The 21,483-nt window shown below is 40.8% G+C and overlaps 1 protein-coding gene across 1 annotated transcript in view; it reads right to left on the bottom strand.

Annotated features, from left to right (window-relative positions):
• EFHC2 (EF-hand domain containing 2) overlaps positions 1–21,483 on the bottom strand; it is a 209,759-nt gene that overhangs the window by 23,323 nt on the left and 164,953 nt on the right. The window contains 2 exon segments of the mRNA XM_033201359.1: positions 10,322–10,414; positions 12,370–12,567. Coding sequence (XP_033057250.1) covers positions 10,322–10,414; positions 12,370–12,567 — 291 coding nt within the window.

The following is a 21,483-nucleotide window of genomic DNA, read 5'->3' as shown; positions in this document are numbered from 1 at the left end:
AGTGGGCCCTCATCAGCCCCAAATCTGTTGTCATCTTGGTCTTGGGCATCCCAGCCATGAGAACTCTGAGCAATGAATTTCTGTTGTTTATAAGCCACCTAGTTTATGGTATTGTTGTAGCAATCCGAACAGACTAAGAAGGGACTTATGATATTTTTAAAAGATCACTCTGACTGATATATCAGAGTTGAACACAGAGGGCAAGGCAGAAGTGGCAAGGACAGTTAGAAGTCCCTTGCAGGGATCCAGATGAGAGAAAATGGCAGTTTAGATGAGGGCAGTGGCACATGGAAGGCAGTGAGAAGTGGGCAATTCTGAATATACTTTGAATGTGGGATTCCTAAAAGACTATATATTATATATATATATTTAAGAGAGAGAGGGAAAACAGAGAGTATTCAGGATGACTCCAATGCCTCTGCTTGAATAACTGGAGCAATGGAACTGCCCTAACTGAGATGAGAAAGACTGCACGGGCTGCAGGTTGGAAAGATCATGAGCTCAGTTTGTTTACGCCGCATTGGATGGAAAGTGAGAAAGTGGGGCTATGAGTCTGAAGCTCAAGGAAGTAGTCCATTTGAAGACACAAATGTGGGAGTCGTTAGCCATACAGAAGGTATTTAAAGTCATAAAATTGGGAGACTTGAGGAGATTATCAATAACATAAGTTCTTCTGTCTGTTCTTAAAGTACAGAATTTGTTAGCAAATTCCCATTACATCAGTTATAAGAGGCACTTACTCAATCTTAGGGGTTTCAGAAGTATAGTATCCTAGTAATCTGGGAACCAGTCAAAGACTACCAAATAAATCTAGGATCACATCAGACTTCACTCCTCATATACAATCCACTAAGCAGTCCTGTGGGTTCTACCACTGTAGCATATAACAAGTCTATCTATTTCTCTGCATCTCTTTTACCACTCCCTAATTCCAAGCCACTATTGTCTCTTATCTGGATTATAGCAATAACTTCCTGTCTTGGTCTTGCTACTTCTACTCTTACCTTGCTGCAGACCATCCTCCACCACAGTGCTCTTTCTAAAACACAGATCAATCACTTTCTTGCTTGCAATCCTCCAGTGGCTTCCCAATCCACTTAGAACACAAGCTAACTCCTTATCAGGGTTTATAAGACCCAATTAATCTGGCTGCTGATGGCCTCTCTGATTACATCTCCTCACTTGAAAACTCTCTCTGTTTAAAATGTTTCAGGTAAACTAGCCTTCTTCTAGTTCCCTGATCATGCCAAGATTGCTGGCAGAAATGCAAGGCATTTGCTCTTCTGGTCCCTTTGTCTGGAAAGTCCCATTTCAAATGTTGCTTCCTTAGAAAGTCCTCCTGAAGTTCCTCTTATCTGAGTCCCTATGCCTGACTTTGCATTTGCCCTAGATGATGGCACTGGAACTTACTGGAAAATTTCTGGAAGTCACCACAGGAAGTCCTATTATTAGACTCTGTTACCACTAACTCTGATACTTACCTGTTACCTCATAACACCCAGTCTTCCTTCCTGCCCAGTTCATATGTCAGACTCAAAACATTGAACCATTTATCCATTTAGGGGGACATTTGAGAATAATATTTAGGAATCAAATGATATTCAGGAAGGTCCACTGAATAAAAGTATACATAGCTCAGAAATAATGTCTATATTTTTTTGAGAAAAAATGCCCATGAACGACTTCATTTCCAAAATCCCAGAGCCAGGCCTAAAGGAAGACTTGTGGTAATGTGGTAAAATACTCCAAGCTTTTCTTTTTCAGTTCTGTCTTAGAGGATCTCAGTGTGTGTGGGAATCCCCCCAAGAGGCACAAGGGAGAAAAGAACAAAGGATATTTCAATCAAAAGGAATAAAACTAGCTCATGTTTCTTGGAAGAATTCTTTGCTCTTGGGAAGTAGATAGAGTTGCAGTAAATCACGATGAATCAATCACAAATATTTCTCTCCCTTTTCCCCAAATCCTACCAAAATGACCAAAAAATAATAAAAATAGGTTATAACCCACAATGACAAAGAGAATTGGAAAAAAGACAATGGTAGAGAAGAGACGTCAAACTCTTTTCAAGATGAAAAGTAAACAGAGGATTGGTAAATAACTTGGCAGAGCTGAGGAAGAGAAGCTGAACCCTAAATGTCCCTGTCAGTGGGGAGAGTGCACTCAGAGTCCAGTTTATTTGGCCCACAAAATTCCTGGGAGAATGAGTAACTGCTGACTCCAGGTGCCAATAAAGGGAGGGATACGGCGTGGCACTGAAAACACCGATTGTTTGAAAGCCTGAAGAAAGCGGGGGCGGGTGCAGTGGCTCAGGCCTGTAATCCCAGCACTTTGGGAGGCCAAGGCGGGCGGATCACGAGGTCAGGAGACCAAGACCATCCTGGCTAACACGGAGGAACCCCATCTCTACTAAAAATACAAAAAATTAGCCGGGTGTGGCGGCGGGCACCTGTAGTCCCAGGTGCTTGGGAGGCTGAGGCAGGAGAATGGCGTGAACCCGGGAGGCGGAGCTTGCAGTGAGCCGAGATCGTGCCACTGCACTCCAGCCTGGGTGACAGAGCGAGATTCCATCTCAAAAGAAAAAAAAAAAAGCCTGAAGAAAGCAAGAGCAACTGAACCGCCAAGTATCTTCTTCCATACTATGCTCCTCCCTGTAGAGAGCAGAGGCTTGTTCGCCAGAGAAATTCAAGGAAAGAAGCTCCAGTTGGGGAGAGGAGGCAAAATGGAGTGTAGAAGACGAGGGCGGTCAGGCGCCTTCCTTCCCCTTTTCTATTCCTAGAATACCAGTGGCCATGCTTAAACTCTCCCTTTCCCCCATCACACCCTCCCTGCTATCGTTGCAGGAGAAGGTAGGATTCTTCTCTCCATATTCTGAATGGTTAAAGAGAAATCTCCAGATTCCAGCTTCTGGGGATTCTCTAATAAAAGGAAGCCTCAGGAGTTGACTGGGCAGTGAAATCCATTAATCAACAAACCCCTTCCCCCGACCAAAGCATCCAACATTAAAGACAGAAGCCAAAACAGCAACAGAAAAAAAAAAAAAAAAAAAGGAACCAATGGCAATTCAGGGAACGAAGGGAAAGATGTGAGATATGAGGATGTATTACATTCCTGAAAAAAGAACAGAAGACTACAAGAAAGGAATATCTGGATGAAAAACGTGCTCTTGGAATGAAAAATATTAATATGATAGTAAAAGACGCAGTAGAAGGGCTGGAATACAAACTTAAGCAAATCCCTTAGTAAATGCATCCTAATGAAAAAGAAAATCTGGGAGAGAAAATATCCAAATTTGAGAGATCTAAAATCTTTCTATTATTTATTTATTTATTTATTTATTTTTCATACAGAGTCTTGCTCTGTTGCCAAGGCTGGAGTGCAGTGGCATGATTATAGCTTATTGCAGCCTCGATCTCCCAGGCTTAAGTGATCCTCCAGCTTCAGTCTACCGGGTAACTGCAACTACAGGCATGCACCACCATGCCTGGCTAATTTTTTTTATTTTTATTTTTGTAGAGACAGGGTCTCACTATGTTGCCAGGCTGGCCGAGAACTCCTGAGCTCAAGTCTCCTCCTGCCTCGGCCTCACAAAGTGCTGGGATTACAGGTGTGAGCCACCACACTTGGCCTTAAAATCTTAGCAATAGGAGTTCTCATAATAGAGAAGAAATTATTAAATAATTAATAGAAAATTTCTCAGAACCAAAGGACAGTGACTCCAAACTAGAAGAGCCTATAGGGTGTTAAGCACAATGAATCCATATATAGTTACACACACACACACACACACACTCTCTCTCTCCCTCTCTCTCTCTCTCATCATGAACTTTCAGAATACCAGGAATAAAGAGAAGATCCTAAGAGCATTCCAAAAGAATAAATAGCAATGGAAATCAATATTAAGCTAAATTTTCAGTCACTATAACAGGAAGTTAGCAGACAGTATCTGCAAATGATCAATTATGGTATCATGTGCAGTGCACTCAATATGTACATGCTGTTTTAAATAGCAGAAGCAGCTAGAAGTGCTAAAAGTGGCTCCTTCTTGTGAATGGGTCTGGGGGGTGGAGAAGAATGTGGCCAGAGACTGCTGTTGTTGAAATAAGCTTTTTAGAATGATTTGATAATTTTTGACTATCAACATATGTCAGTTTGATACAAATAAAATTTTAAGGAGTGTAAAAGCAGATGAGAGACTCTGAGACATGATTTTCCAGGGAGTAAACATGTAAAAGTCAGATGTGGAAAGAAAGAAGTGCTACTAGTCAGGAGTATATTCAGGAGGAATGAGTCTCTCAGTTTTCCTCCCTGCTCCAAATTCTGCCCGTAGCCTCCTGGGCCACTGACGTAAGGTGATTTTTCATGCCATCATTTACTATATAACATGCACTCTAATATACACCATGCTTGCTAGATGAGGTTGTAAGGAGAGAATCAGGACATAAGGAAGATCTCCAGTCCTAACAATAGTATAGGTCAGAGGAGGAGGAGGAGGCAGGGGAAGCAGTTCAGAGAAAGGTCTGAATATTACAGGAGTGAGAACAAATCAGTCAGTCAGTGACTACAGTTACCCCTGAAGGTTATCTCCCCAAGTCTGCCATCGAGGAGGGAGGCCTCCCTCTGTCTCATGGCTAGAAGCATCATTTACCAAATCCTAGGCATCCTTTCAAAATAATCTGGAAAAGCCTATGAGTCGTATAGAAGATAAATCTCCTTATTTCATTGCCATGCTGTGCTTTCCATAAAAAACGTGGTCCCAATTCTCCACCTGAGTCCTCTGCTTCACTCCTCTCCAAACGACATTGGCTCTTGTTAAAACTCTGATCCATGGTCAAAGGACAAAGATTTGCCACTCTGGAGGAAATTCTTTTCAAAAGGCTTTGAAGGCAATTCCAAAGAAGAACTTTCTATGGCCACATTGTTGGAATCAGTGTGCAGCCTTCCAGGGTGACTGCCCTAAAGGGCAGCACTAATTCTGGCTTTGAAGTGTTTCTACGCTTGTTAAAAAGTCAGCCTTCTTACTTTCAAGTCCTAGCTCACAGTGTGAAAGTGTTTTCCTAAAACCTCCATAAATTTTCTTTCCCTTTGATACTCACGAATCCACCATTTTCTCCACTACACAAACTCGGAGACATGTTTGTGGAAAAAGGGGGAGGGAAGGCAATTCCTCTGGTTCCTTTCTAGATAATACGACCCCTCGAACATGCTTCCTGATGTCTTGCTAGGTGGGAGTTCTTAGAACTGAGTCTGATGTGACGTTTGACTGATGTTCATACTCTCCCTCCCCAAAACGATAAATGGCTTGAAAACCACAGAAGCCATCCATCTCCTTGCTAAGGGGAATAATCCTGAGCTGCTCTATTTCCACCCCTGGTAGAGGTAAAAGGCTCAGTGGCAGCTGTATTTTGCTGAAGAGGAGCCTTCTTCTCCTCTATTGCAAAGGTCACCCCATCATTTAGGGGAATGGTCTGGAGGGAGAGAAGATGGTGAAGATCCATTTTTGACTCAGTTGTATTTGGTTTCAGTCCATTACCCAACAAACCCAGGGGTGCATCCTGAAACACCTGGTAAAAGTCATCAAGGCCAGACATTTGAGAAGAGGTGGAGCTCTGGGCCCCTGCGTCAAGTTGCCAATAAGTAACTCTGGTTATCTCTAAATAGTCATGCCTCTAAATTCCAATTCTGACTACAGCACAGATCTCTGTGAGGTGGGTCACAGCTGCCAGGTAAGGACTGTACATAGAGTCGATACTCTGTTTGTCCACATGGTTTGGGATTTAAAAGAAAAATCTTTTCAACTAGAAATTCCCTTACATTTGAAAAGGTAGAAAGCATCTGGGTGGGTGGATGTGTCTGACAAAGAGACAGAGAGAGTGAGAGGAGAGAGCATACTAAGTAGGAAAAAGGGAGAGACAGAGAGAAGGGGCTTCTCTCTGAAAACTTCATCAGTACACCAAACACTCTGCCACAATAGCTACCACATGGCTCAGCCTTGCCCTTCACCCTCACTGCCAGGTATTGTTGGGTGAAATCACAGGAGCCCTAACCCTGCCTCTGGGAGCGGGGCAGGGGGTAGGGCTGGGTAGACTATAATGAGATGATTTTAAAGCCCTGTTAACTTTTTCCATTTTAACTGATATTTCTGGATGAGGCACCAGCTCTCTTGGGAGGCCAGTTCTAAGGCATTCCATGGAACCCAAAGCCAACTATAAAAGTCTAGCTCAGGACAGAGCTGTTGGGGAAAGAGTTGCACTTGAATCTCTAGTTATTCCAAGTCTAGATTCAGAAGGCCACAATTAGGGGAGAAGGCTGCCTCTTTCCTTCCCAGTCCCACGAAGAATACAGAATGGAATGACTTCAGAATTCCCTCTACCTCTTACGGTCTAAGAATCACAATTTCTTGCTTATTATTACAGAGGAACATTAATATCCAAATGAAGGCTCAGAGGGGTTGAGTAAATGCCCAAGAATCGCATGGCAAGGAAGCAGTAGAGTTGACCTGCAGAGGCAGGAGCAGCTCTGGTGGATACCAAGCCCATGTTTTTCTCCCCCGTGTCCAGTGCATTAGCACAGGACAAGTTTTTGAGGCTGCAAAAATAAACGATATCTAGTCCCTACCCCCAGAAGCTCAGATAGAGGCAAAGGCTTAGAGTATCTTAGGGAGTTGCAGTTCTGCTTCCATTAGAGGCTCATCTTGGCCTGGAGCACAGTCTTCAGTGAAAGACTCTCCTTATACCTCAGAGTTACACTTATGAAATGAAGAATAATGCCTATTGTCAATTAAAATGTACCTTTTAATATGCTCAAAAATTTGTAAAATATTCTAAGGCCCTTAGCACTACATCAATACAAAGTGTCACTCCTATTATTAATGGATAATCGCTACCACTATAAGAACATTTGAGTCTGATGCTCTGTACATTAATGAAATGAATTTGCTTGGTATGTAAGGTGACCTTATACCAGCTCCCACAGCACAAACTGACAGGGGCTGACATAACCAGATACAAAAAGATTTTGAAGTCTTGATTCCAGTTTGAGTTATGCTAACATAATAGGAAAAGGCCAAGCTGAATTACAAGAAAAATGGGAATGGGGTAGAAGGAAAATCCTGGTACCAAAATATAGGGTTAGGAGAAATACATGGGTAACAATTACTGGGTGAAAGAAAACATCCAACCCTTTAGCCATATTGTTTTTCATCTCCTGATGTGAATTCACACAGCAGGTTACACGGCTGCTCAACAGTTGCCTAGCTTCATCCCAAGGCAGGTAAAACTACTACTGGGCAAGAGCGTGCATTGAACAAAGTCAACAAGCTCCATGCCTGCCTCCCACGGGAGACTGCAGACGTCAGAGGGGGCTCTGGCTTAGCGTGCCATAAGGAGGGCTGTGCAGAAAGAGACTCTGGTCAGGGCTCTGTAAAACCTGTGGAGTCTGTGGGGAACAATAAGAATGCAGAATATAAATGTAAGCTGCAGGCTGATGGGCCCATTAGGAATTAGGGCAGTCTTTGAAAGGAATCTGCAGAGATGATGCAAAACACCAAGCATGTGACCCAAATCATGGCAGGGCATATTGGAGGGAGAGGGGAATGGGAATGAGACATTTTCTAATCTGATTAGTCTGAAGTTTCCCCTGAGTGTGGAGAAGGGTCACTGCACAATTAGAGGCAAAGTTAGACTGAACATGGTCTGCTTAGCAGCTGAGCAGGATGACCTCCTCAAAGCTAAGCTGGGCTTGGAGACAGATGTGTTCAGAGACTGAGACGACTTCGAAGCAAGTTCTGAAACAATCTTTTTGCATTTAATGTCAAATCGTAAAGGCAAAGACAAAACAGTCTGCTGAGAGAATGAGAGGATGATGACTTGGTGGCCTCAGCACTGGATAAGAAACATGTAGGTCCTCCAGAGGCCAGGCTCCCACATTACTGGACTTTCCAGGACAACTCATCCTCAAGGCCATCAAAAGATAATCTAATAAACATCCACAGCTTCCTGACTAGAAGACAGCTTAATGTGTGAAAGGCATTCAGATCCAATTGTTGTAAAACATGGCTTCGTCTACATAGAAAGACACAGGTTTCTTCCAGTTCATTTCTAAGTCCGAGTGTGTGGTCTACGGTCCCTGACTTTAATTTCTCTCCTAGTCCTCAATCAATTCTTTGCATGAGGTACTGTGCTGGGTACTTTATGTATGTTATCTCAATTAATCCTCCTAACCACTAGGAAATAGGTAATGTTATCTCATTCGAGAGATAAGGAATCTGAGGTTCAGGCAGGTCAAAACCCATGCACAAGATCACACAGCTAATAAGTGGACTCAAAGAATTTAAGAGATAGGAGTGGAGGAGGGGGGTAAAATTGTCAGGATGTGACAACCCATTGGTTATTTATAGGTGGTAAATCAAACAGAAGCAGTGTCTGCATCTGAATGAATCAAAGTTCAAATCACAACTCTTCATTACAAGGTAAGGGATAAAGAGACACATAAATAGTGCTGTGAGAATTCTTAGGAGGAGATAATCACTCTGAGGTTCAGCCAAACAAATGCAACAGAGCTTCATGGACATGGTGCCACTTGAAATGGGTCTTGAAGGAAGAGCAAGCTTTCAGCAAGTGAAAACCATTGGGAGCTATTGCCTACTGAAGAAATAGCAAGAGAAAAGGCCAGAGGAAAAAAAAAGGTGGGGGGAGCTAGGGAAGGCAGGAGGTATATGTATAAAATGCTAAACGGCCCATGTGGCTACACTACTGGGAACAGGAAGGGGAGTTTTGGGGGTGGGGGATGATAACTGTGAAGAACTCTGAGTCCAAGGCCTGCCTACTTCATCTCAGTTCCTTTACAGCAGGATCCCTCACATGGCTGCTAGCAAATAAAAGCAAATAGGGTTAAACAAAAACAAATCAAAACAAAACAAATAGAGTTGATAATCTAGAAAATTATCCAGGTCGATTCAATGCACACACACATCCAACTAGATTTGCCCTCTTCTGGGTTTCCCTCCTGACACCTTGGACCCTAGTTCTCTGACATAGAATTGGCTTTACCTGTTCCTTTGGTTTCTCTTTTTGTCTCAAACAAGGACTCCCCACTTCAGACCCTATTTGAGAACAATGCTCCAACTGTCAACCCTAAGCCCCACTATGGAGAAGGAGCTTAATTCAAAGTTAAAGAGATGGTCCTTCCTTAGAGAGCAAAGAGACACCACAGAAGGTTTGTGAGTAAAAGTGCAATATGATGTCATGTATTTTTGCTCTTAGAAGGTACTTAGCTGCTATATGTAAAGATGGATTTAAACATTTAGAGACTCGTGGATGAAAGACCAATGTGGTGGCACTGCAGTATTTAAGAAGCAATATGGGTCAGAACAAGAATGATGATAGTGGAAATGGAGAGGAGAGAGTAGACGCAGGCAGTAAGGAAGAGGTAGAACTGTCAAGACATTCTAATCTACTGGCTATTTGTAGACAGTAACTCAAAATAATTAGAAGCAGAGGATGTGCCTTTGAAAAGTTCAGGATTCAATTCACAGCTCTTCTTCTTCCACACTATGTGAATCTGGGCAAAATACCTTGTCTCTCTAAACCTCAGCATCCTTATGTATGCGATACAAAGGATAACAGTTCCGACCTCACCAAGCTGTACTCAAAAAGTAAATGAGATAATGTATCCAAAACAATGATCACAATGCCTAGAACACAGCCAAAAATGTCAGAATTATCAAGATATATAAGTCAGAGGAGGAGCTAGAGTGAGTGATGCTATAGGACGCATAAGAGGTGGCTGGAGTCTAGGTGGCTGAGAGGGACATGCCAGGAAATCAAAAGTCAGATTCAACAGTAGAATTGATGTGTTTTAGAAAGCAGTTCACCATGCTCTCCTTTTACAGCATCATAATCTCTAGGTTTTACATCTGGTGCTCTATCAGGACAGAGCCCCATGCTAATAATCCTAGGTTCTCTTACTGCATGTCTGTAGCTATCAGGAACTGCTGCTTTGAAAAACCTGCCCTGAATTTTACATCTAATGTCCTCCTAACCAATAAAGTTGTGTATTTCATTTTGCTCCAGGAATCTGTGGATATGTAAGTGTGTATTCATGTTAAAAAGATAAAATAATAATTTGTAATAGGCTCTCTAACATTCAAAATCAAGACAAACTTTTCCTTCAGTAACACTTAAATGGAGGTAGGTCACCAATAATATAATCAAAACAGTTAAGGGTAAATCAAGGATAATTAAAGGGAGATGTAAAACCAGGAATGGTCCCCCAGATAAAACTATGCAGGCCAATCCCTATCAAGAGTGGAACTCTAACTTACCTTGACAATAAGGATTCTAGAAGATCATCACTCAGAGGTAATCTGGAGGATTTGCACAGCCTTTTAATGTCTTTGGTGGGTAATACATTTTTTCTGCATTAAAACAGAGTAAATGAGCTTTTATATACCTTGTATACCTTTAGTAACAATTACATATTATAGGAAAGAAAATACATTTGTGATGTTTCCTGAGAATGTACACATGGAAGTATGAAAATTGGCATTGGAATTCACATAAGGAAGAACAGTCATATTTCATCAACTTTTTCTATTTCAGAGGCCACCAGACTCCATCCTTACAAAGGCTTTTCCTTCAAGATGCAGATCCTTGGTTGGTGACAGTACAGCCTATTAAGGCCGCAGCCACAAGTGTTGCTCTAATAATTGATCTGCATTCTTGACCACTAGTCAAAAATGGTTCTGATATTTGAAAACATCTCTTAATTTGACAGGCATCTAGAGCCTCCAACACAAGTATGATATGACTTGAGGGTGTTTTTCTGTTCTTTTCCTTGGACCCAAACCTTATAACCTGGAAGCCCCAGCTGGGGCCTCAATATTTACTTCAATTTTTTCAGATGCTAGCAGTTTTCTCTAGAGCAGCCCAACAGTCATTTTCTCCAGTCTTCTGGGGGCAAAGAAATGCTTGTCCAATGTTCTCATTCAGCCAACACTTTTCCAGGCATCAGCAAAATTAGAACCAACAGGAAAGAAAGTTGGCTCTTTTCTTTGCAATGAGAATGTTTATATCTAGAATGAAAGCTTGTTGGATCTGGAAGAACCTCAGGCTATCTGGTCAAGCAGCCCCATTGTTCCCAAGAAGTGTTCCTTGAATGAAGGAGGGCCACACTTCTCACTCTGGGGAAGGGGCACCACCAGGGTGGAAGGCAGGGCAAGGGCCATGCAAAACTCAGGTCACACATCTTCTAGGAAGCTTGGGGAAGCTTAAAGAGTCAAGGAAAAATACCACCTTTATAAAAGCTCAAAGAGGATGCATTATGGATTAATTAAAAAAATGTTTATTTCTAAGACAAACTATGGGACCTACACAGATATTCAGGGTATGCAGTTAGCCACTTGGGTGCAGACTTCAAGTTTGGGGATAAGGAAAGAGGTCATAAGGAAGAGAGATGGCAGTGGTGTGCAGCATAAGGACTAGAAGCTAGAGTGAGAACTAAGATTTTTCTAATTCTAGATTAAATCAGTAAATTTATATTTCTCCCCCACTGTATCAGGTCTGTAAGATGAATAAAAAAAAAATAAGATGTTTGCATCCAGTTGTATATAACAATGACTTAATGAAGCTCAACACGCAGACAATCAACATATAAGAAATAGCTTATGCTGAACTTCATTATTTTCAAGAAGAAATAATTTCAAAGAAATTCTATAGATCGTTTGCTTGAAAATTCCATTTTCTGTTTATTATAAAAGTTACATGTATAAATCTCCATCAGTAATAAAATAATGTAAAAAGATCACATCTCAGAATTAACCCTTTTAACATTTTGATTTACTATGCTTCAGTTGAAAGCTTCTAGAAACAAATGAAAAGAACATGCAAGGGAGAGGCCTATTCTTTCAAAGGTACAGGGCCTCTCCTATTCCATCAACAAGACCAGCCTGGCCAACATGGTGAAACCCTGTCTCTACTAAAAATACAAAAAAAAAAAAATTAGCTGGGCGTGGCGGTATGAGCCTGTAGTCCCAACTACTCAGGAGGCTGAGGCAGGAGAATCTCTTAAACCTGGGAGGTGGAGGTTGTAGTGAGCCGAGGTCATGCCACTGCACTCTAGCCTGGGCGACAGAACCAGATGCCATGTCACACATACACACACACACACACACACAAAGCTCACCATCACTGGGAAATATCTGTATCCAAATACTTCTCCGAAAATGATTTAAGTGTCTGTGCTAAATAGTAGAGTATGAGTATGATGACACATGTCAATTTTCTTTTTGCACTTTTTGATAAAATAGAAATTCCTTCATTATTCAGGTTCACAGAAATGTAAATGATTAGAATCAATAAAACAAAAGCTTACTTTTCTCGATCTTCATATACACAGGAATAAATGAAACTGTCGAAATTCTCAAACATATTTTTCTTGAACTTTTCGTGGGCCAGTGCGATTAAGAAATCCACATCTGAACAGGTGTCCTCAGGCGCACGGTAGTGACGTACAATGGTTACAAATTCTTGCTCTGAGAGGTTTCCAACAGTAAAAGACATCAATATGTCTCTGTAATAAAAATGGAAAAACATTTATAAGCTGATACATAATAATACAGTATTTTACCTCTCCTTCTATTTAAAGATACAAATTCCATTTTATAAACTTTACCAACTGTACAGAGGTCAGGTGATTTTTTTAAACTTAATTTCTCTACTTAATTTGGGAGCAGCAGGAAGGCACCAATGCCAGAATGGAAAATCATAGGCACTGTAGCTTATAAATAAAATGGCATTTTGCCCAGAGTCAAACACCTACCAAATAACAGCCTGCAACCAGGAAGTAAATTTTTAAAGACCTTGAATGGTCAAAAAACCTGTCACCAAGTACATGACTTTATTCAATGCCTATTAATCTTCCTTACACAAAATAGTAACAGGCTTGCGTTTCTGGTTTCCTGGGACATAAGATTGTTAAGTTAATAAATTAGAAAGGTGTTTTGGGATGGGGAAAGCAATCACACACATTTCTGTAATAAAAAGTAAAAATGGACACACCCTAGCAGTGAGAAAAAAAAATAAGAGAAAAAAATGAAAAGTTAAAAGACCTATGTAAGCGTATAGCTATCTGCATCTTTAGAAGGCAAATGATACTGAGATTATTAGGCAGAGCTTAAAAAACTAAATAACAACATATCAACGAAGAAGACTCGAGGCCTAACAAATTGGCTGAATTGTTTACAATGTAACTCTGTGTGAAAGCCATAAACTATGCAGCATACATCAGAAAGAATTACATCAAAACGATTAAAATGCAAAATGTTATGTGGTTACAGGAATAAGCTTCCACTGTCTAGAAAATTTATTTACTGGAAATAATTCAGTTTCCAAGAATCCTGAATAAACAAAGGAATAGAAAATTTTATTTGGCCTTCTGCTAGAAAGAGGTCTTTCAGAATAAATGCTTTCAGTTCTTTCAGGTATTTCTGGACATTATCATTTAATAATTCTAGATTCTCCTAGTCAAGAATTTCCATAGAGTCTAGGAAAGCCCACAGCAATGATGTTGACCTATCTAAAGGAAATTCATTTCATCTACATCTACTTCTCAAGTTTCCTCAGTTGTTTGTTTTGTTTAAATTTGGTTTTGCTTTTGTATTTTTAATGGGAAATGAATGCAAAATCCAACCAAGATGATCCCAGAATTTCAGCAAGTCAGGTCAGACAACCAATTAGTAATATTGGCAGGAGGCTCGCTATATGGAAAACACTGTAAAAGGCTCTCTGGCATTTTAACTTTTCCGAGTCTGTTATCTATTTGCACTGTCCAAGCATATAGAAGAACTTTCAAAGCCACAAACTGGTAGGGCCACTTAAATAAACAGTAATAGCAATAACTTCTGCCATTTGTTGAGTACTAACTGTGTGCCAGGTCCTGTGCTAACAGGGACTTCTGACATCTAGCCTAGGAGGTGATGCTACTATTATCCCCACTGTACAGATGTGAACTGAGGCAGAGAAATGTTAAGTAACCTGCCTAATGTCACAAAAGCCAGAATGTGAACCCATGTAGTCTGGCTCTAAAGCCCATGCTCTTGCATACTACTCTATCCCTCTTCTGTTGGGACACAGAAGGTGGAGAGAACTGATGGAGTGGGGCTCAGTCAGGAAATCTGCCTAAAGTCAGTGGGGTTTAAGCTGATTTTTTATGAACCTCTATTGCCTTTATTTCCATCATCTCTGCTTTGAGGGCTATCACTAACCATTATTTAAAAACTAAGAGAAAATAATTTCAGAAAACCTGAGTCACCAACCATCACTGACAGAGGGCTAAGTAACCACAAAAGAGCCACTCCAAGTAAAGCCCCTGGCTCCTCTACAACACTGGTCAAGAAATAGTCATGCCATGTGTGTAAAATGGAACACTACACCATCATTAAAAGTATGATGTTTGGGGCCAGGTGCGGTAGCTCATGCTCATAATCCCGGCACTTAGGGAGGCCAAGATGGGCAGATCGCCTGAGGTCAGGAGTTCGAGACCAGCCTGGCCAACGTGGTGAAACCCCATCTCTACTAAAAATACAAAAATTAGCTGGGCGTGGTGGTGCACACCTGTAATCCCAGCTACTCGGGAGGCTGAGGCACGAGAATCACTTGAACCCAAGAGGCAGAGGTTGTGGTAGCTGAGATTATGCCACTGCACTCCAGCCTGGGTGACAGAGTGAGACTGTCTCAAAAAAGAAAAATAAATAAAATAAAAATAAAAAGAAGATTATAGAAGAATATATCTAAAAGTTAAAAAAAAGTTATGATGTCTGGGAGGCTGAGGCAGGAGGACTGCTTCAGCCAGCAGTTTGAGGCTGCAGTGAGCTATGACCATGCCACTGTACTCCAGCCTGGGCAACATAGTGAGAACCCATCTCTACCAAAAAAAAAAAAAAAAAAGCTGGGCATGGTGGCATGCACCTATAATCCCAGCTACTTGGGAGGCTGAGGCAGGAGGATCACTTGAAGTTAGGAGTTTGAGGCTGCAGTGAGCTATGATCATACTGCTGCACTCCAGCATGAGTGACAGACCAAGACCCCATCTCTAAAAAAAGAAAAGTATGGTACTGATTGATATTTATTGGTATGATAGATGTCCATGCTATGTTGATAAATGTAGTATGATCCCAGTGAAAAATCAAGATACAGGTACACATATAGTCATAGAAATAAGACCAGAAGGATGCATGCCAAAACATCAATAGTATTATCCTGAATGGCTGAGATGTCTTTTTAAAATAAAACGTATTTCCATTTTTTCTGAATTTTTGTAATAATCAAATATTATTTTCACTGTCTAAATAAAAAAAAAAAAACATTCGAAAGCATTTCCTTTTGAGAGTAGAATATGGCGTGAAGAAGAGAAAGTGGCATGCTCCCAAGGACAAGGAAAAAGAACGTGTGAAGCAATAACTAGAAACTTTCCATACATCTTTCACTAAACTTATTATAGCATCACCAGAACATAAAAGTTTATTTTCCTTTTCATTGGATAAACTGAAATTATCCTGGCTTCACTGCAGTTAAAATTTATATCTGCTGGGTTTCTGTATGCTTGGGTTTTAAACAGCTCAGTATTCCAGTTTTACATGGCGTTACATGAGAGTTTCAAACAAGCTGCGCTATACTTGAAACTGCTGACAGCCCTGCAGAGCATCAGGGGCTCCTGGAGCGGCTGCCTGTGTGGCTGCTGCGCCCACATGAGGCAGGTTCCTGCACCAGGGATCTCAATCAGGATGTACAAGCCTCACCTTGCAGACCTCAGATGGCTGTTGCCACTCTGCCCCGCATTTGCCACATGTGTGTTTTTCAGGATTCACCCCGCCCTGTTAAACTTTAGTAGGATTCACAAAGAATTAAAAATCAAAAGTCACACATTCCATTTTTTTTGTAGTAAAATACACATAGCATAAAATTTCCCATTTGTGACATTTAGTATATTCACAATGTTGTACAACTACCACCTCTATCTAGTTCTGAAACATTTCCATCACCCCAAATAAACCTCATACCCATTGAGCAACCACACCTCTTTCCTCCCTCCTTCCTAATCCTCCTCCCTACCCAGAAACCACTAATCTGCTATCTCTACAGATTTGCCAGATTCTGGATATTTTATATAAATGGAATTATGTAATATGTATTCTTTTGTGATTGGTTCTCTCAGCACATTTTCAAAGTTCATCCAGGTTGTAGCATGTATCAGGACTTCATCGTTTTTCACTGCTGAATTCTTATTCATTGTACTATCATACTATTGTTCATTGTATGAATGTGCCATACTTTGTTTATCCACTCATACGTCCATGGACATGTGGGTTGTTGCCACCTTTGGCTGTTGTGAATAGTGCTGCTATGAACATCTGTGTACAAGTTTTTGTGTAAACACCTGTTTTCAATTCTTTGGGGTACATATACCAAGGAGTGAAACTCCTGGGTCACAGGTAAGTCTGTTTAACCTATTGTGGCACTGCCAAACTGCTTTCTGCACACTCTATTTTTGCTTAGCAGCAGCCACAAAAACATAGGTCCAACTTCCATCAAGCATAGCCCTTCCTCACCTAAAAACGTCATACTGAACTTGAAATAAAATCTGATAGCAAAATCTGATCTCAGTACTTCTTGACCAATCATTTCAGGGAAATAAAAATGTATTTTAAAAGGCAGTTGTGATTGTATTGATCTTGTGTCCTGTGATTATTATTACTAATCTTGAAGATTTAGATAGCAAGTTACCTTTGCCTTTAGCCAACACTGCACTACATTCCTGGAACTGATATTTTTATACAGTATAATACTATAATATCACAGTATTATTTAGTTAATCTTATAAGGGATGCTGCCATGATTTTCTCTTGGCTTTTGTAACTAAAGTCATAAGACTCAAAAAAATGCCAAGATGCTCTAGGGTATTGAGAATTCTATGCAGAATTCTGAAACATGAAACGCTAAACAGCTTTATAAGACATAATTCCATTAAAGTCATCCAGTAAAATGGTGAATCAAAACTTCCTTTTAAAGCTCTGAATCTCAGGGTATTTTCTTACTTGTTGAATCATTAAAGTCTGAGCAATGTCTTTCAAATAAACTAAAAAAAATTAGTTTTAGCATAAACAAGGCTCAAGAGCCTAAGCCTTCAGACCCCAAGGCATACAGCAAAATCTAGTTGAGCCTAAATTAAACCAAGCAGCAGTTTTGGCGACAATTAGGTAGCACCCTTTCTCATTACTTTCAATTTGATATTCATCAAATAAAATGTGTTTTGCTTCCTGTAATCAGAAGCTGTGCACACCTGCTCATATTCTACCCTCCCTCAGGCTTTCTCTTACACTTGTGGGCCTAAGCTGTCCATACAAAACAGAAACCTTTGCTGTATTATCACTTATGTTCCAGCATGTCATACTGTGGTTTTGTTCATTGTTGAATCTGTGGCTACAGTATTGCCAGACAGTAGAGGGTGGTAGAGATAGCTGGTAGAATATGTGTCAGAGGAAGGAGAGATGGGAAAATACATCACAGAGAGTCCAATACAAATGTCTGACCAAACAGGTTTTGCTACAGGCCTAACCAGAGTTTAATGCCATGTACAAAGCTCTTCAACTTCACTGGAGAACAAGGCCATTACAGATGGCCACTTCACCTCCAGAGAGTGCAGTTATAGACTTGTGGTATAAGTGGTTTCTTCTGGAGTTATGCAACATGGTGGCCTCACAAGACAGACCAAGGAATTCCACAGAAAAGGAGAAAAAAGGGGTCACTGCAGACTATCAGAAAACTATCTACTCCAGCTGAGGTCACAAGCTTGTTTTCAACCAGGAGGCAGTGTGGTTTAGTGGAAAAAGTGTGAGCTTTCAAATTACATTGACCTGTATTAAAATTCCAGTCCCACTAATTCACCAGTAAATGGGAACTGTGGTAAACTACTCAACTTCTCTGAACCTCAGTTCCTTACCTGTGAAATGGGACAAGACCACTTGTGAAACATAATTTTATTTTCCTATAGAAGCCAGGATGGTATGTTAAAACAGAAGTCAGATCATGTTCTTTGCCTATTCAAAACCCTGTGAGGGCTTGCCATCTCTCTCAAAGTAGAACTCAAAGGCCTCATGATGGCTTACAAGGCCTGACATGATTGGCCCCTCCTCTGCTGCTGCTGTCGCTAGGAACTCATCCTCTACAACTCTTCCCATCCTTCCCTCTACACCAGCCTAAAACAAGCCAGGCACATTTCAACTTCAGAGCCTTTGTACTTGCTGTTCTCTCTACCTGGAATGGAATGTTCTTCCCCAAGACAGTCACATAGGCTATTCTTTCACCTCCTGTAGGGCATCTTATCTTGTTAGATGTCAGTTTCTCTGTGAGGCGTTCTCTGGCCAACCTTCTTAAAAGTGTGACCCCTGGCGGGGCATGGTGGCTCACGCCTGTAATCCCAGCACTTTGGGAGGCCAAGGTGGGCAGATCACCTGAGGTCAGGGGTTCAAGATCAGTCTGGCCAACATGGCGAAACCCCGTCTCTACAAAAATTAACCAGGTGTGGTGGTGCACGCCTGTAGTCCCAGCTACTCGGGAGACTGAGGCAGAAGAATTGCTTGAACCTGGAAGGCAGAGGTTGCAGTGAGCTGAGATCGCGCCATTACCCTCCAGCCTGGGCAATAAGAGCGAAACTCCATCTCAAAAAAACAATAATAAAAAATAAAATAAAAAGTGTGACCCCTTCCTCCACAACTCTGGCACTTCCTAATCCTTTTCCTGCTTTCTTTTCCTCAGTGTCATTCATCACACTCTAACGGTATATAATTACTTATTTTGAAGATAGTCTTTATCTCCCTCCCACCCCCACTGGAGTGTAAGATCCACAGAGAGTAGTGGTTTTTGTCTGTTTTGTTCATTGTTGAATCTGTGACACCTTAAATAGCCCCTGGCACATAGTAAGCTCTCTATAACAAATAGTCTGATGAAGAAATGAAAAATGAGGATTAAGTTAGCAAGATATAAAAAGCATTCAGCATAATACCTTGAACTATGAATGCTCAATAAATGATAGCAATTTTTATTATTATCATCATCTCACAATGGAGATAATTTCAAGTTGTATTAAACTGAAAGCACTACTTCTCTTAAGTAAGTTTGTCTTGGAGAAATGTGAAATGCTTTTGATGACTCTGAAACCTTACAATCTATCTGCAGGATATAAAATGAAAATGGCATGCTTGTTTTAAATAGTCATATTCAGGAGTAAGTCTAAAGTGCTAAAAAATAAACTCCAGGTGTGCCTCCTTTTATACAATGAATAGATCTGAAATGCTCCATAAATACTTAATTTTTAGAAATTGAATTAGATGCCCTCTTTCACTCTCTATTACATATAAAGATATGCTATCTTTATCTTGGTCATTTTAAATTGGCAATGGCATCTAACATCTTAGCTTTAAATTCCTCTAATTTCTGTCAAGTTCTTAATGACAAGCAAGCACACTGAACCCTGAAAGAAATAATAAATCCTTTTTTTTTAAGAGGCAGGTTCTCACTCTGCACCCAGGCTGGAGTGTAGTGGTGTGATCATGGCTCACTGCAACCACGGACTCCTGGACTCAAGCAATCCTCCCATCTTAGCCTCCCAAGTAGCTAGCTTCACAGGGGTGCACTACCATGCTTGGCTAATTTTTAAACTTTCTTGTAGAGATGGGGTCTTGCTATGTTGCCGAGGTTGGTCTCCTAGGCTCAAGTGATCCTCTCACTTTGGCCTCCCAAAGTGCTGGGGTTACAGGTGGTGAGCCACTGTGCCCAGTTTAAAGAAATCCTTTGAAACTAAATAACATTTACATACTATAAATAATAACAGCCAAATTCATCTGCCTTGTAAATTGAGTTTTTGATACATTTTCTCAAAGAGAAGTAAGTACATCTGCAGTGAAAATCATTGACCCTACTGTCTTATTCCAAATAAATATAAGCAGCTTCATGTTTTCTCTGTATTACTGTTCTAATCTTCATTTCACATCAACTATAATACTATGGTTTTTCCTGTTTTGACATGTAGTGGAATGTACATGGTAATTTTAATTTATTTAGTTTGAAATTCAGTATGTCTTGGTACACTCAACTTCAGGCCTATTTAAGTGTAGCCAAACAAAATGAGATATTTTCATGCAGTTAAGAGTAATTGCTGTATACCATTAACAGTCTATTCTTCACAGAAGTATAATTTTAGAAATCCTTTAAAATGTTCATCTATAATTCTTCCATGATTTGGTACAGTATGCATTTAAACAAGCTAAAGCAACAGTGGGCTTTTTAGTTTTGTTTTTTAAATTGTGTCAACATTTTTGGTAATTGGTAACAGCAAATGAAGTCTCAATACTGGTGCTTAACATGCAAGGTAAGCAGAAGGAGTGAATATTAATTTCATTTACAAGCAGAGTTCTTTGTTTTCTACCACTGCCTTTGCATTAACACCCACTTTACGTTCAGGGATTATTTGTCTCCAAGCAAACCCCACTTGTTTGGCGTTTTGTTTTTCACTGTCTCTCACTTGGTTACCACACGGTTTAGAGGCCTACAAGATCATAGTGAGCTCTGTGACAATCGGGGGGCCTTATGTGATGAAGGGTGCCCCCAGCTAAACTCACAGGTACTTACTGATCATACAACAGGTGAATACAAAACACGGTCTCTGTGCCCTATTGGTGCTTATAATCAATTTAGTAATTCAAGATTTACTCACATCAAATAATTATCAGTAATATAATCAGATTCTTTTTTTTTTTTTTTTTTTTTTTGAGATGGAGTCTCGCTCTGCCGCCTGGGCTGGAGTGCAGTGGCTGGATCTCAGCTCACTTCAGCTCACTGCAAGCTCCGCCTCCCGGGTTCACGCCATTCTCCTGCCTCAGCCTCCCGAGTAGCTGGGACTACAGGCGCCCGCCACCACGCCTGGCTAGTTTTTTGTATTTTTTAGTAGAGACGGGGTTTCACCGTGTTAGCCAGGATAGTCTCGATCTCCTGACCTCATGATCCACCCGTCTCGGCCTCCCAAAGTGCTGGGATTACAGGCTTGAGCCACCGCGCCCGGCCTCAGATTCTTAAATCTTTTTGAACATACACTTTAAAATATAAAATTTGGGCCACGCATGGAGCTTCTTACCTGTAATTCTAGCAACTCGGGAGGCCAAGGTGGGAGGGTGACTTGAAGCCAAGAGTTCAAGGCCAGCCTGGGAAACCTAATGAGACTCCATTTTTACCAAAAAAATTAAAAAATTAACCAGGCATGGTAGCACGTGCCTGTAATCCCAGCTACTTGGGAGGCTGAGGTGTGAGGATCATTTGAGCCAAGGAGGTCAAAGTTGCAGTGAGCCATGATCGTTCTGCTGTACACCAGCCTGGGTGACAGAGCAAGACCATGTCTCAAAGGAAAACAAAATGTGTACATATATATACAGGCTTT

The sequence above is a fragment of the Trachypithecus francoisi genome, unplaced genomic scaffold (genome assembly GCF_009764315.1).
Source record: "Trachypithecus francoisi isolate TF-2019V2 unplaced genomic scaffold, Tfra_2.0 Lachesis_group6, whole genome shotgun sequence".
In the NCBI taxonomy this organism is placed as follows: Eukaryota; Metazoa; Chordata; class Mammalia; order Primates; family Cercopithecidae; genus Trachypithecus; species Trachypithecus francoisi.
Note: the sequence above shows the minus strand (reverse complement) of the source record. Positions and strands in the feature narration are given on the sequence as shown.